Here is a 14,713-nt window from a genome sequence, read left to right on the forward strand (position 1 = left end):
AAAAAACTATTGCCATAGTAATTATAGTATAATACACTAGTTGAAACAAATTGTAGCGTAATTGTCTTTACATATATTTGCACTACCGTAAGTATAGTAAAAAGTAATACTCTGTTCCTTGAGAAGTAGTGATATCCATAAAATCATGGATGTGCCTAATAATAAATTGTATCTTAGTATCTTAGTAAGTTGGCTGTGATTGGATGGCATTACACTACAGTACATTAATCTAATGCACATTTGATTAATGTACATTAATCTAAACCCAAGTAAATTACAATAATCTAGTAGTCAACATTTCATTAGTTTTACAGAATGCTGTCAAATACATTTTGACATTTACAGGAGAAGTGTGTGCATAGCATAGAATTCAAACAACTGTTTGTGGGGACATTTGTGGAAACTCAAAATGATAAGTGTGCATATTAGATTAATGTTAGCTTTTTCCTGGTAACTTGTTAAAAGCAAAGGGGAAAGCAAGGCAGCCACCTCAAAATTGAATTTGAATTAAATGGTGAAACTGCAAGATTATTCTGGCCAATTGTATAGCATTTATAGGGACTAAAAAAACACCATTGGTGTCAGCGGCCTCTTTGCATGTTTGTTGTGTAAATATCTGGATATACCGGTAGTCATGTGTATTTCATGTTGATTTCAAAATAATGCACTGGAATTCAGTACTTTCACGAGACCGCTGTACACTTTGAACAGGATGTGAATTCTCAAGTTGTCTTGGGAACACCTAAGTCAAAGGAAAAAAGGCTTGAGTCTTCCCAAATTGAATAATACATATGACTCGTCTAGAATTGTGTTCTGTTGCTATGGGACTTGCAGAGCAAATGGAAAGGGGAGAATGTGACTCTTCTGAAGAATTGTACAGTCCCACATGTGAAGGTTCTGTTCCTACACAAAGAGGCTCTGGAAACATTCTTAAAAGACCTGATACTCTGCTTCTTACTAGTTTCAGAACCTGAAATTTAGATTTATTGGCTTGGGAGAACTATTGCCTAGTCTCTAATATTTCATCCTTGTGGAGCTAGTGGTAACTGGACAACTAACTCCAGGCAGTGTTGAATATTTGGATCATTTCTAATCTGGCTTCATATCTAGCTTGGGAACATGGGAACAGAAACAGCATTGGTCACCTTGCTAGATAACTTATGCCGAGAAATGGATTACGAGAGTGTAACACCGTTGGTTTTGCTGGACCTTTCTGTGGGTTTTGATACCGTAAAATATGGTATGCTAGGCTTGTTTGAGTTGGGCCTAGGGGGGTGGCTCTGGTTTTTCCTGGAAAATGTGGGTGCTAGAAGACTTCTGTTGTTCAATGGCCTGTGGAATTCCTCAGGGGTCTATTCTCTATGCTGTTCAGCATGTACATTAACTACTGGGGTAAGCCATCCCAGAGGTTCAAACCAAAGTGTCATCAGTATGCAGATGTGACTTCTCCATGTGTCTTTTCCGTCTGCTGGTCCTAGGGAGGCTGTTGAACTTCTGAATTTGTGCCTTGAGACGGCACAAGTTGAAGATTAATCCAAGCGCTGTGTATGGGGAAAGAGACTCCCCTGGATTGAGATTTGTAAGTAGTTCTGGATAGGGTTACACTTCCCCCTGAAGAATAACTAGGAGTGCAACTAGGAGTGATGCTGGACTCAACACCAAATGGGAACGTTCAGATGGCAGTAATAGCTAAGGGTTCTTTTTATCATCTTCAGCTTGTCCCTCTGTTTTGACTCTACCTGGAGGAGTGTGCCTTGGTTATCCATGGTTATCCATGCATTTGTAGCATCCAGGCTGAACTACTGTAATGTTCTATACATAGTGTTGCCTTTAAATTTTGGAAGTGCATCTTTCAGAAAGTTGAACTGGTAGAAATGCTGCTGTCCAGCAACTGAGGCAGTTGGAGCATATTACACCAAATTATACCAGTTTTCCTGGTTAGTGATATGTTTCCAAAGATGTGGTAAGTGGTTTATAACTAGATTACTTAAAGGATTCCCTGCACCCAGGTCAACCTGCCAGTCCAATCCTTGAAGATGTTTCTCAGAGGCCCTGCTTATGTGCCCACCTATGGATATAATTGGGTTGGTGGCAACACAGAAAGAGTCTTCTTGGCAGTGGCCCCACAGTAGTAGAATTCAGTCCCACATGAAATCAAGCAAGCCCTATCTCTCAATACTCCAGGTGGACTTTGAAGGCCCATGTTTTCATTACAGCCTTCAGTGGTTCATTATAAATTGAGTTGTACAAATTGTGTTGTGGTCTGGTTTTGTATGTTTAAGTTGCCTTAGGCTGGTTTGGTGCTGGATTTTAGCAGTAATGTGAGGGAGGTGTGTTAAAACATTATCTATGCTTTGATGTGTATTTTATAATACTGCTCTGTGAAGAGTGCCTTCAAATTTCTGCCTCACATGGTGCCGCTTCGAGGAGGTAGACTCCCTCCTCTCCAAGAGGGTATCACAGCTTTCCTTTCCATTTTCAGACTAAAACTCTAGAAGTGGCATGGGGAACCTTTGAACCTCCAGATGTTATAAGCCCATTCTTGCTAGGGCTGATGTGAGCTGTAGTTCAGCAACATCTGAAGGGCCAGGGGGTCCTCATTCCTGCTCTAGAACTTTTGTAGAGTTGATCCACAGAAATGCAAAAAACCCTATGTGTGTGACAGCACAAAGAACATTGGTTACAGGTAAACAACCCGTATTTAAATAGATACACAAAGTGCCCTTGAATGGCAGTCTGCAAGATGGAAGATGGGCTTCTCAATTGCCCCAACAGTGCTCTGATCATTTGAATTTTAAAAATAAGAATAAAAACCACATTGCCCCCAACTTTTTTGCTATAAGTACTTCCCCAAGGTTTGAAGCACCTGCTCTTGTGAGACTCCATTAGTCTATGTGGTCAGAAAACTGACTTCTTTAAAATGTAAATACTTTCCTTTCTCCTTTTTTGAGGAATTTTCAAGAAGCAGTAATGTTGAACACTTACCAATCACATGTTTGTTGCTCTTGTTGTTTTGTTTGAAGTTAATCATTGCTTTAAATGATTCAAACTGAAATGAGGGTTGCAAGGAATGCAAGCACTGTAGCCCTAGAAGTCTAGCTATTTCCAGTAGGGTTGTGTATGCATTGTCTCTTAAAGTGGAAACTAACCCAGATCAGTTCACTCAATAATTATATTTCCAAGCAAACTGATTTCAGATACAGTATAATACTTTGATGTGGTGCCACTTAACTACTAATACACAGTGAGTACCATTTGCACCATATTTTTGATCATTCCTTTGCACAATTTGACATTTCAAGATTTATAATAGGACTTGCAGAGGATATGTAACTCTGAAAGTTGGGTTATGGATCTTAAATAATAAAGCAGGGTAATGGATTATGGGCTACGTAAAAAGAATTAGCGAATCTAACATCTGGAGGATTAGAAAGCTCTAGGAACAGCAAGCACCAGGAAAGCAGCCAACATTAGTTGCTGAAAATAGGACACAGAGGCTAAAATGGCTTGGATATGTAGAAGAATGAGACAAACTAGCAGTAGAAAAAGAATTTTGGACAGAACCAAAGAGAAAATACAGAAACCAAGAAATAGATGGGTGAACTCTAAATAGATGTGAGTATGTTTTGCAGTTAATTGTGAAGAGAGATTCTGACCATGTGTGGTAGGGAGAAAGGGGTTGTGTGCCTGACCGATGCATGTTGACTGCAAAACTGCATTTAAATATGATTTCTCTTCCTGCTGTAGTCTAATAAAATACACACTAGAACATGACTCAAACATAACATTGTGAATTGTGATCACCAGCTTAGCTTGATGATTTGTATTTGTGACATCATTGGGTTTTCTAGAAACTGGGACTTGAGTCCTAGAAAAAATCAGGATTCATTAAAATTGTAATCCCCCCCCCCTGGAAATTCAAACATTTTAATTGCATGGAGCAAGCAAAGCGGGCAGCCAATAATGGTAGCATTTAAATAACAGTTGCAAATGTTAGACATGGCTTGCTTTTTAATTTTTGTTCTTGAGAATCCGTGTGGTAAAGTCAATGAGATTTGGGAGGAACCCACATTCAACCCCTGTTTAGTCATGAAACTCACTAGGTAACAGGTAGGTAGCCGTGTTGGTCTGAGTCGAAGCAAAATAAAAAAATTCCTTCAGTAGCACCTTAAAGACCAACTAAGTTTATATTTTGGTATGAGCTTTCGTGTGCATGCACACTTCTTCAGATACACTAGAAACAGAAGTGTCAGACCCTATATATATACAGAGGGTGGTGGCGGTGGGTGGGAATGGGAGATGGGCTGATGGGAGTGTAGGAATCCTCTTAAATCCTGTAGAAGAAACAGCATTTACACCCACCCACCCCCACCACCCTCTGTATATATATAGGGTCTGACACTTCTGTTTCTAGTGTATCTGAAGAAGTGTGCATGCACACGAAAGCTCATACCAAAATATAAACTTAGTTGGTCTTTAAGGTGCTACTGAAGGAATTTTTTTATTTCACTAGGTAACCTTAGGCCAATTGCTCTCAACTTAGTTTACATTATAGGCAGGCTGATTGTGAAGGCTGATTGTTAAAATTGTAATTTAAAATGTTTGATTTGAAAGAGGAATGATATGTGTCTTTTTATTTATATTTTTTTATTTATATTTTTTTATTTATATATTTTTATTTATATATATTTGTTCTTATTCTTAGACTACAAACAATATTTATGAAATTTGATGAAGTGAAAAACGGTGGCAATATGATTTCAAGCAACTTCAGTGGTAAGTATCCAATAGTGTATGTGACATGCATATATAAAAAGTTGAATTTAGAGTATTTTATGCTGCTTGACATGTATGAGTTGTCTTTAGCATTTCTGCAACTAAGGTTAGGCTTAGTTAGATATGGCAAAAGTTAGAATATGGATGTAGGTTTTGCAAATGTATGGTATTAATGTTTGTTTTATAGCATCTAACTAGTTAGTACTATGCAGCTTTGAGAAGGAAGGAAGTATTGGCACTGTTTAAAATGCGCACCTCGGAACTGTTAAAGCAGTATGGGAAGCAAATGTGACCTAGGTCTGGGTTTAGGAAACTGTATTGGAAAACAGTTATCTGTCCCTGTTTGCTCTCAGCTTCTAGATTTTGTTGTCTTTGTTGGTCTCTTGTTACTTATTTGTTTATTACATATTGATCAGTTTGTCTAGGAATATACAATTTGCATTTCTTTATGAGCTTTTCATGGTTTACGTAGTGTAGAATCCCAACTGGTGCCCTTGATTTAATGGAAGGGCTTTTGTTTCAACACACATCTTCTCTGTCAGAAGAAGAGAGGCAATTTTTGTGATTTCCCTCTTTCCCTCGCTCTCTGAAAATTGGAGGCTTCCAGAACAGCATGGAAGTTGCTGTCAATTGCTGAGTATTGAAGGGAAAATTGGCCACAGTCACCTCTTGGTTAGCGGAGGCATCCGCTAGATCAAAAGGTCACCTGGGAGCGCGGGTACAGTTGGATTCCTGTCTGTGGCATGCAAATTTGGCATGTTGAACATGCAATTTCATTCTTGCTTTGAGTATTTATATTGCAGTCATTCATGTGCGAGATGTATTCATATTGCTTATTGCTTGTGTTTCCAGCTCTTCCAGTAGAGATGTACTTCTTTAGCTATTTTTGATTGCATTACCATACACTGTTCACTTAAACCAGGACTGATGAGCCTGTGGCCCTCTGAATGTTGCTGAGCTAAGATTCCCATTATCTATGACAATTGGCCATGCTAGCTGGGGATGACAGATTTGAAGTTCAACAGCATCTGGAAGGCCACAAGTTCCATATCCCCAAATTAAGACTTTCCCTCTAATAAATTATTCTTACTTCACACCCTCTTGAGAATATCTGCATGAGATTCAGTGATGGCTTCTTTGAGCAGGGATTTTTACATTCCTAGCACACCCCATTCATCAAATCTCCCCTTTTATCTTCTGCGAGCAAGCTTCTCTGCCGTTATTTCAGTTGTGTATGTAAACCATTCTTACGAACAAATATTTTTGCAGATAAGGTTAAGGACTTTACTGTATTTTGACTCCCGACTGCCTTCAGTCTGTGGGTATCATTCTAATAATGTTTTTTCTATGGTGGCTAAACCATAGCCTTATGGCGTGGGGAAGCGCAGTTACTGTTGTGGTTTCTTTTCTTTTTCTCTCTCTTCATCTTACATAACCACACAGTAGGTACAAAATGGCATTTCAGTTGCAAGTCCACACAGGTATCTAACCTATAAAAATACCTTCAATATCTAGATCTGTATGTTGCATGGCATTTGTGCTACATAACACTTCTGATGTGGCTGTCGGCTACTCCCAAGTCTTAAGACTGCTATCAGCTGTCTCTCTCATGTGGTATTGCAAACAAGAGGTGTGCTAAGCTTCCCCTATTTATTAGCAAATGAGCAACGATTTCCATGGAAACAGATATTGCAGTCAGCAGCAGAGCCCATTGAATTCCTTTTCTGGGAGGCTGAGTTCTGTAAATGCTGTTTCTTCTACAGGATTTAAGAGGATTCCTACATTATATTTTAAATAGCTGAAGTTTTCAGCGTTTCTACCCTTTTCACAATAACAAAAAACACCATAGCGCTCTGAATGGGTTTTGCAGTCATCCACACACAACAGCTTATCTGTTCTCATAATGGCCCAATTTATAAATGGAGGGGGAAGGCACACATGAAACTTTCTTTGCCAGAGACTTGAAACATAATGTTAAAGTGGTGTTTAGGATTGCATAACTTCAAACAAATGACACTAAGTATGTGTGTTTCAACCGCATATATTTCTCACTTGTTTGGGTCTCATACAGCTTTCATTGCTCAGCATGGTTACCCTGCAAATGTCACCGGGGGACAACGACTCGCAGTTTGTAAATTATGTTACTTCATTGCAGTCATTACACTATGAATAATATACACAAATACAAATTTCCAAATAGAAATCGGGGAACCAAGGTCATTGTTTGGGATTAATACTTTTACTGGTTCTAGATATTACACCCCTTTTAGCTGTAAATGCATGGACTGATGTGTTCAACCTTATTTACACAGTAGGAAACTAATTACAGTTGAGTGCTTTAAAACATTGCAAGTCAAAAATAGGTTTGGGAGGGTCTTTCATCCAGCATGTTCACTAAACTATATTTGCACTTTCCAGTGTTGTATGTGTTTATCAAAAAAAAAAAGGCAACAAAACCCCTAAAAACTAAAAGCTGGGTTTAGTCAAGGCTCACCCTCCCAGGTCAGGTGAAAAAGACCTGCAAAACAGGGAGCAGGTCTTCCAGGACTCACAATACTCTAGAAGTCCACCCAGTTAGCTTTGTGGCTGAGCAGTGATTTAAATATGAGTCTCTGTGGTCCTAGTCCAATACTCGAACCACAATGACACACTAATTGAATTCCAGCAGTCTGTCTCTACCGTTCATAGTTAAACGATCTATAGCCCTTTCCAGTTTAAAGGGGGAGAACAGAAACATTTCTGTGTGTGAATATCTGGTTTAAAAACGGTCTCACTGAAATGAATTTGCTAATCTATACTTTGCTAATCTATGTGTTACCATATTGCTTTGTCAGTTTTAAAAATTCCTGTGAGAAGTGCTTGCCTTGACTCTTGTGTGTGGCTCAGATGTGAAGTACACTGTCTTTTTGCCTGGGATAATGTGGCTGGCTTGGGTTTTGTCACTGTCTTTACCAGGAGCAATCTTCATTAAGTGGCAGTCTTTCTTTGAATAGAAAAGCCTTTGAAGGTCTGCCTTTGACGTGATTTGTTTACAACAACCAATGCTGGCTGAACACAATAAGAGATTGAGAAGGCGTGGGGGGGGGGGGAGAAGGCCAAAGAAGAATATGACACATCTTCTGTTCATAGCTATGCAAATCAGATAATCATTTGGTCATGTGCTCATTGCTGATTACACATGAATCCTTAGGGAATGGAAGCAGAAAATGATTACTGGACGCATGCCTTGTGTTTTGATGACTGCGTTAAAAGTCCCTGTCGGATAACCTTCATTGCATGTGAGCAATACCTTTAAAGAAAAAGGCAGACGGCTAGGGAAGGATTTTTTTCTTCCTGTAGCGGCAAGTGTGCTATTAGGTTTAAGCAGGAGAGAGGCTGGTTATAATGGATGGAAGGAGCTTCTTGCAAGAAGCAGGACCTTTATTTTGAAGTGGTGTAGCAGCTGTTGCTGGTTGCAGTAGAGAACTGCAGATCTGACTGGGTCACACAGTGCTCTGTCGGTCTTCAGGGCTGCACTGGATTGAGAGTGGCGCAGGCACTTATAGTCACTCGGATTGAAGTTGTATCCTTGGGAAAAGCTCCTGGTAGCATTGCAACTGTGTAATGGCTGTTGGGGATGGTAAGTACGGCATTGTTTTTGTTGTCAATTAGACTTAGCTTGTGTGCGTTTGAACGTTGAAACAACCTTGCTATGTTAAGCCCATGTTTGTGTTGTACCAAGATTCATTTATAGCTTTTAGAGCTCTGAAATTTAAATTTGCTTTAAGCAACAATAAGAGTAGACATAGAATTGTCTGCCAGCCCTATATCCAATGGTTTTATGTGTCTGTGAGGAGGACATCCCCTCTCTGTATCAGCAGTGAGAAAGTGTTATGTACTTTGCTGTACAAAGTCATTATTTAAAGAAAATGCAGGGTTATGTTTTTTAAACCTTTGTCTGTATTAAAGATACTTAAGTCTTAGCATCTGTCAGATTGATGTTATACATGAGCTTGCCATTGCTTACCATCCTTGAACAATCTGCCTAGAGGATTGAAAAGCCATAGTGCTAATTTTTTGTTTTGTTTTGTTTTACAATTGTGTGTTTGTAATTTTTTACTTTTTAAAGATGGCATTGTAACTGATCATACTAGGGTTCTTCTGCACGTTTTCTTTTGGAGATATGGTACTTTATGATTTGCACAAAGCTCCTGCTAAAATATCACCTTACAGGGTTATTTGACCTTTTATCGAACTTGATTATATATGGGACAGCAAATTAATGTCTAGGGCATTGACTTTGTCTTGGAGCTTATATTTAGTAATAGCAGCTGAGATGATTTATTCAAGGTGTATCTTTCAGCAGGAGTTAGGAATATGAAAGAAAGCTAAAAAGAAAGATGTAATTATTTATAGGTAATAGCCATACATATCTAGGTGTAAAATAAGGCATTCTCCTACAGTGGATTCTTATGATGTCTGTGTTCTAATCCATTGGAAATTAGACAATAGCTTAGACTGAGTATTTTGTAGTCCTTAAGATGTTTGCATAATCTTGTACCGTTGATATGTGTAGTTAGACAAACTTTGGAAATGGTTAGCCTTAAAAGTTTTAAGTGCCACTTCTTCATAAATTCAAACATGTCTGTATAATTGAAATTGTCTAAAAACGAGATTTTCCAACATGTCTAAAATTCTGTTAGATCCCCCCCCTGAACATGTCTACTCACCTTTTTTTTAATGACTAGCAGAAGTACTAAAAAATAACATTGTTCTGAAAGTCAACTGACACTGGTATGGAGAAGCTTTGCATAAAATGTCATATCCAATTAGGATTGCGTAGGATGATCTAGCAGCTTTTTCTTGCTTAAATCCACCATTCGTCACATCTAGGGGATATTCACTGTTGATAAATAAGTTGAACAATGTCATGAGAAAGAAAATATGATCAAAAATAATACTGTATGTTGTAGATAATCTAGTCTGTAGATGATTTAATTAGCTGGATATACTGACTTGGTTGCAAAGAGACAAAAGCAAAGTTTCACTCAGGCAACACGATTTTTCTGTCTACTCAGTGCAATCAGGTATGACCCCAAGCTATTTGTGCTTGTTGAGGGACCCTCTGGAAAGGCATGAGATGTGCAAAGGGCTGCAGCTAATGGGAGAAATATGGAGCCCTTCATGCACAAGCCAAAATGTTCTACTTGCAGGCTATTTGGACCCCTTTTAAAATGTGACGTTTAGAATGCTGTTTTCTACATTTGCTAGCAGAATGAATGAAGACTTGAGTCTGACTGAACCTTACCTTAAGCATGCCAAGAAAGAATTCAGATATATGGGAAATAGTTTCTGTTCTTAAGAGTTTTTCTGTTTAAAAGCACTGAATTTGAACCTTAATTTTCCATTATGAGAGGTGATTCTATGGAACTCTGAAGCTTTTCTTTGAAATTTATTCCCTCAAATTATAGGTTCCAGAGCAATGCATTTCTTTTCCTGCTTGAAAATGTACGAGTGTTTGTTAGAAATATTTAAATACCTTCAAATCATATTACGTTGGTGGTGTGTGAAGCTGGCAGACAACAGTTCTTGGCAGTAGACTTTTTGTGTGTGCAAGGTGCTCCTTGAAGAGGATAAAGTTATATCCCTTGTTAACCAGATTAAGGCTCTCAGTCTGTATCTAACATAATTGCTGTGTACTACTATCATGTAGGCCCAAGAGCATACTATTTTAATTCAATGATTTTTCAGTGTGTTGCTATTTTGTTAAAAGTAAGTACATTAATAAGATTATTCCTTGGGTTTTGCCAGTATAATGTCAAACTTGAAAGACTATTTTAAAAAGTAGATTCAATCCAGATTTGTTGAGAATGCTTAGACAAGTTAATTCCTGATGAGGAAAATTTTAAATGAAGTTATTCATTAGAAAACAGGCACACATTGTGTTTAATGGTTATAAATGCAAGTGCATTTAACAAGGGAAAAATCAATTTTGTACAAACAACAAATTGAATGGATGGATGAATGAATAAACAACTTAAAACACTCATGGTAAAACAGGTGTGATTTAAAAAGCTATACACAAAAGGGGCAGGGGCTTGAGAGTCCATGTTTGTTGATCATCATTTTGAGCAGAGGTTGCCAACCTTTTTGGAACTGTAGGCATATTCTGAATTTTGAGAAAATGCTGTGGGCACCAGGCACAGGAGAGCCATCATGAGGGGTGTGACATAGACTTAAAGAGTATAGTTGTTGCTGTTCCCACATACTGCTCCCCCCATGTGTGCCACACAAACATGGGTCTCTGTCCAAGTGCATCTCTCTCAATCACACATGCACAGTGCACAGTTGAACACACACACACACACACACACACACATTCAGAAATGCCTCTCCATGAGTGAAGGAAGATCCTGCCATTCCCCTCCAAAATAAAAAATAAGCGGGCACAAGGGTAGTCTCTAGTTCAGAGGATGATTCTAGTCCAACCCTCTGCAATACAGGAATCTTTCACTCCATGTGGCAATTGAACTCACAACCCTGAGATTAAGAGTCTCATGCTCTACTGACTGAGCTATCTCCACTGCAAGATTGATGATTGCCAGAACGTATTGTGTTATTTTTATTGGTTTGTAAGCTTGGGTGGTGCTGTGGTCTAAACCACTGAGCTTAGGGCTTGGCTATCGGAAGGTAGACTGTTCGAATCCCCGCGACGGGGTGAGCTCCCGTTGCTCTGTCCCAGCTCCTGCCCACCTAGCAGTTTGAAATCACGTCAAAGTGCAAGTAGATAAATAGGTACCGCTCTGGCGGGAAGGTAAACAGCGTTTCCGTGCGCTGCTCTGGTTCACTTGTGGCTAACAGACTCGTGCTTTAATACAAGGCTGAAATGCAATAAAACATAGTTTTAGAGGCAATGGCTGATGAATCAATAAGGTCGCTGCAAGGTGGTGGTGATTTGTCAATCAAAATTTCTAGATGACATTTTATGAAGCTGGGTAATTTGTGAAAAAGCACGCCCATTTTTTTTCCCATTGATGCATTCCTTAAAATGGGGATGGCTAAACTTTGTGGATGTGATCCATGGCAAACTCCAGGGCAGCATGGTGGGTGAGCCAAATGAAGCTATGTGAGGAGAAGTAGTTAACGTATTTTTCGGGCCAAAACATGCACTTTTTTCCTCCTCAAGAGTAAGGGGAAATCTCTGTGTGTGTTATGGAGCGAATGCCATGGCTCCGGCAGCGGGATCCCTCGGCTGTCGCTGCAGTCGGAGGCTCAGGGAAGCCTCTGCCGCCAGAGCTATGGCTCCCGCCCGTCCCTCCTCGCTCCTCACTGCTCACTGCCCCCAACCGGCGTGCTCTAGCCAAAGAGGGAGGGAAGTGTGTCCCTTTAATCCCATCGGGGATGGGCATGTCTGTGCTGCCGCCGCTGCTTCCTACTCACCGGCTCCGAAATGGTGGATGTGCTCTTCCAGCTTCGGCACGTTCACCATTTCGGAGCCGGCAAGCAGGAAGCGGTGGTGGTGGTAGGGACATACCCAGCCCCGGTGGGGTTAAAGGGACATGCTTCCCTCGCTCGCTCTTTGCTGGGCAAGGCACAGTGCCTCTTGCCCAGCAAAGAGAGAGCGAGAGAAGCATCTTTCTTTAACCCCATCGGGGCTGGGGGTTTCCGCCGCCGCTTCCCTCTCGCCGGCTCCGAAATGGTGGACGCGCCGAGGTTTGGGCAACTCTTCCAGGCTCGGCTCGTCCACCATTTTGGAGCTGGCGAGAGGGAAGTGGCTGCGGCAGCAGGGACATGCCCAGCCCCAATGGGGTTAAAGGGACATGCTTCCCTTCTCGCTCGCTCTTTGCTGGGCGAGGCACAGCGCCTCTTTCCCAGCAAATAGCGAGCAAGCAAGCAAGCAAGGTGTCCACGCTGCCGCTGCTTGCCTCTCATTAGTTGGAGAGGTGCTGCGCTTGCTCCTATGAGAGGCAGGCGGCAGCGGAGAGAAATGGCAGTTTCGGGCTGCCGCTGCCCGCTCACCTTCTTTAACAGCGGGCGGGGAGGGGAGCTCCCTCCTCCCTGCCCGCTGTCAAGGAGGCAGCGCGAGAACCAGTTTCCCGCTGCAAGCGGCTCTCCAAGGCAGAGCCGTGCGCAGCGGGAAACGAGGTGTTGGGTGGCTTGGGCTCTAGGGCCGCCTCCTTGACAGCGGGCAGGGAGGAGAGCTCCCTCCTCCCTGCCCGCTGTCAAGGAGACCGCCGAGAACTGGTTTCCCGTGGCTATCAAGCCTGCCTGTGCCAGAGCCGGTGGCAGCATCAACGCTCCCTTCGGGCCTCTGATGCTGCCGTCGGCTCTCCTAAGAGCCGGGGGCAGCTGCAATTTCTCCTGCCAGAGCCGGCAGCACCATCAGCACGCTCCCTTTGGAGCTCTGATGCCGCCGGCGGCTCTGGCAAGAACGTGGGGGCAGTGTGGTTGCCCCTGCCAGAGCCGGCAGCAGCATCCCCTGCCTCCTCCGACACCAGCGAAAGCGGCGGGGGAGAAAGGGGAAGCCCGACAACATTGCTACGGGGCTTCCTCTCCCCCCCTTTCTCCGGTGTCTGCAGGGGTGGGGGAGGCAGGAGAAGCCCGGTAGCATCGCTACATGACAGCAGCGAAAGCTACCGGACTTCCCCTGCCTCCTTCGCTCCCCCTCCAGCACCCCCCTCCCAGCCTTTTAGATGAGGAAAACCAGAAAAAAAATTCTGGTTTTCCTCCTCTAAAAACTAAGTGCGTGTGTTATGCTACGGGGCGTGTTATGGTCCAAAAAATACAGTAATTCTCTCTTCTCTACTTATCAAGTCATTAATTTGAAGGGGGGAGGGGGAGGAGAAGGAAATTTGCATTTCCATCATGGCTCTTTGTTCAGAGTGAGGGCAGGGTAGAAAACTTTACTTGGGAGGAGGCCAGATTCTCCCACCTTAAAAAACAAAAACCAACAAAACAAGAGACTTAGGGTTTGATGCAAACTTCATCTTCTGACTTCCACTGACAGAAATGCCCCTTGAATATGCAGTAGGTTTTTGATCCAGTGCAGGGATCTTGCCTATGGATTGTCCCTTCCTCCTTCAGCCCCCCCACACCCATGCTGCTTAAGAGGGTCCCCCAACCCTCGAGCACTGCACAAAGTAGCCCAGGGGCTTGTAGTGGGAGGGGGAAATCCTCAAAATTTGTCTTCCCCTCCACCAGTGGGAATTCCACTTAGGATACTCCCATTTGCTAAAGTCAGGTCTATGTCCACCCCTTAGTTCCCTGTTCTTGTGGTTCCCCCTTGTAATTGGTAATCCTTTAGTTGGGTATAATGTCCATTGTAAATGCCTACTTTTCCCCAGGGTTGGAGGGTCTGTTATAAACTCTTAAAATTTAACCAGAATTAATGTTCCTTGAGACGTCATTTGTCTGCATAGTTTTCTGGTAGTGAAGTCGCCACACGGTCACTTAACATCTTAATTTATGTGGAGATTCATTTATGTGAAATAGTCACAACTTTTTAAAAAAATTCCAAAATACATTTAAACCCAAAAGTGAGAGACTTACTATTCACTGCTATGCAAAGCCAGTCTGACTTAACATATATATACACCAGGTGAGAGGCTAGTTTTGGCCCCATGCTTTGAAAAGCAGAGTTTAATAAGAAGAAAACTAAATTTCCATACTAAGTAGCTTTGTTTATATTGAACCCTTTAAAATCAAGACCCATTTTTTAAAGAGCCAGTTGAAAAATACATTGCAAGAAAAAATATCAAGTAACAAAAAATAATTGGTTGATACAAGCTGGGATATCAAGACTTTTTGCAGGCTAGTTAGTCATCTTTTAACCCCATTGAAATCAGTGAGACTTGTTAGTCATGACTGCCTTGTGTGACTTACTTTGTTGGAGTCCAAAAAGCATCAGTTACCGTAAGTATAATGTTACATGACATACGTAAACTTAGGAGTGTTTACA

The 14,713-nt window shown here is 41.5% G+C and overlaps 1 protein-coding gene across 44 annotated transcripts in view; it reads left to right on the forward strand.

Moving 5' to 3' along the window:
• The window catches only part of CLASP2 (cytoplasmic linker associated protein 2), a 130,446-nt gene that overhangs the window by 22,775 nt on the left and 92,958 nt on the right, over positions 1-14,713 (forward strand). For 40 of the 44 annotated variants that reach the window (XM_088653614.1, XM_088653621.1, XM_088653620.1 and 37 more), the window contains one exon: positions 4,706-4,776. In XM_088653614.1, coding sequence (XP_088509740.1) covers positions 4,706-4,776 — 71 coding nt within the window. Of the gene's footprint in view, positions 1-4,705; positions 4,777-7,946; positions 8,396-14,713 lie in introns of those variants that run through there. The other 4 variants (XM_088653649.1, XM_088653650.1, XM_088653651.1 and 1 more) reach the window with 1 other exon arrangement.

The sequence above is a fragment of the Zootoca vivipara genome, chromosome 11 (assembly GCF_965207765.1).
Source record: "Zootoca vivipara chromosome 11, rZooViv2.hap1.1, whole genome shotgun sequence".
Lineage (NCBI taxonomy): Eukaryota > Metazoa > Chordata > Lepidosauria > Squamata > Lacertidae > Zootoca > Zootoca vivipara.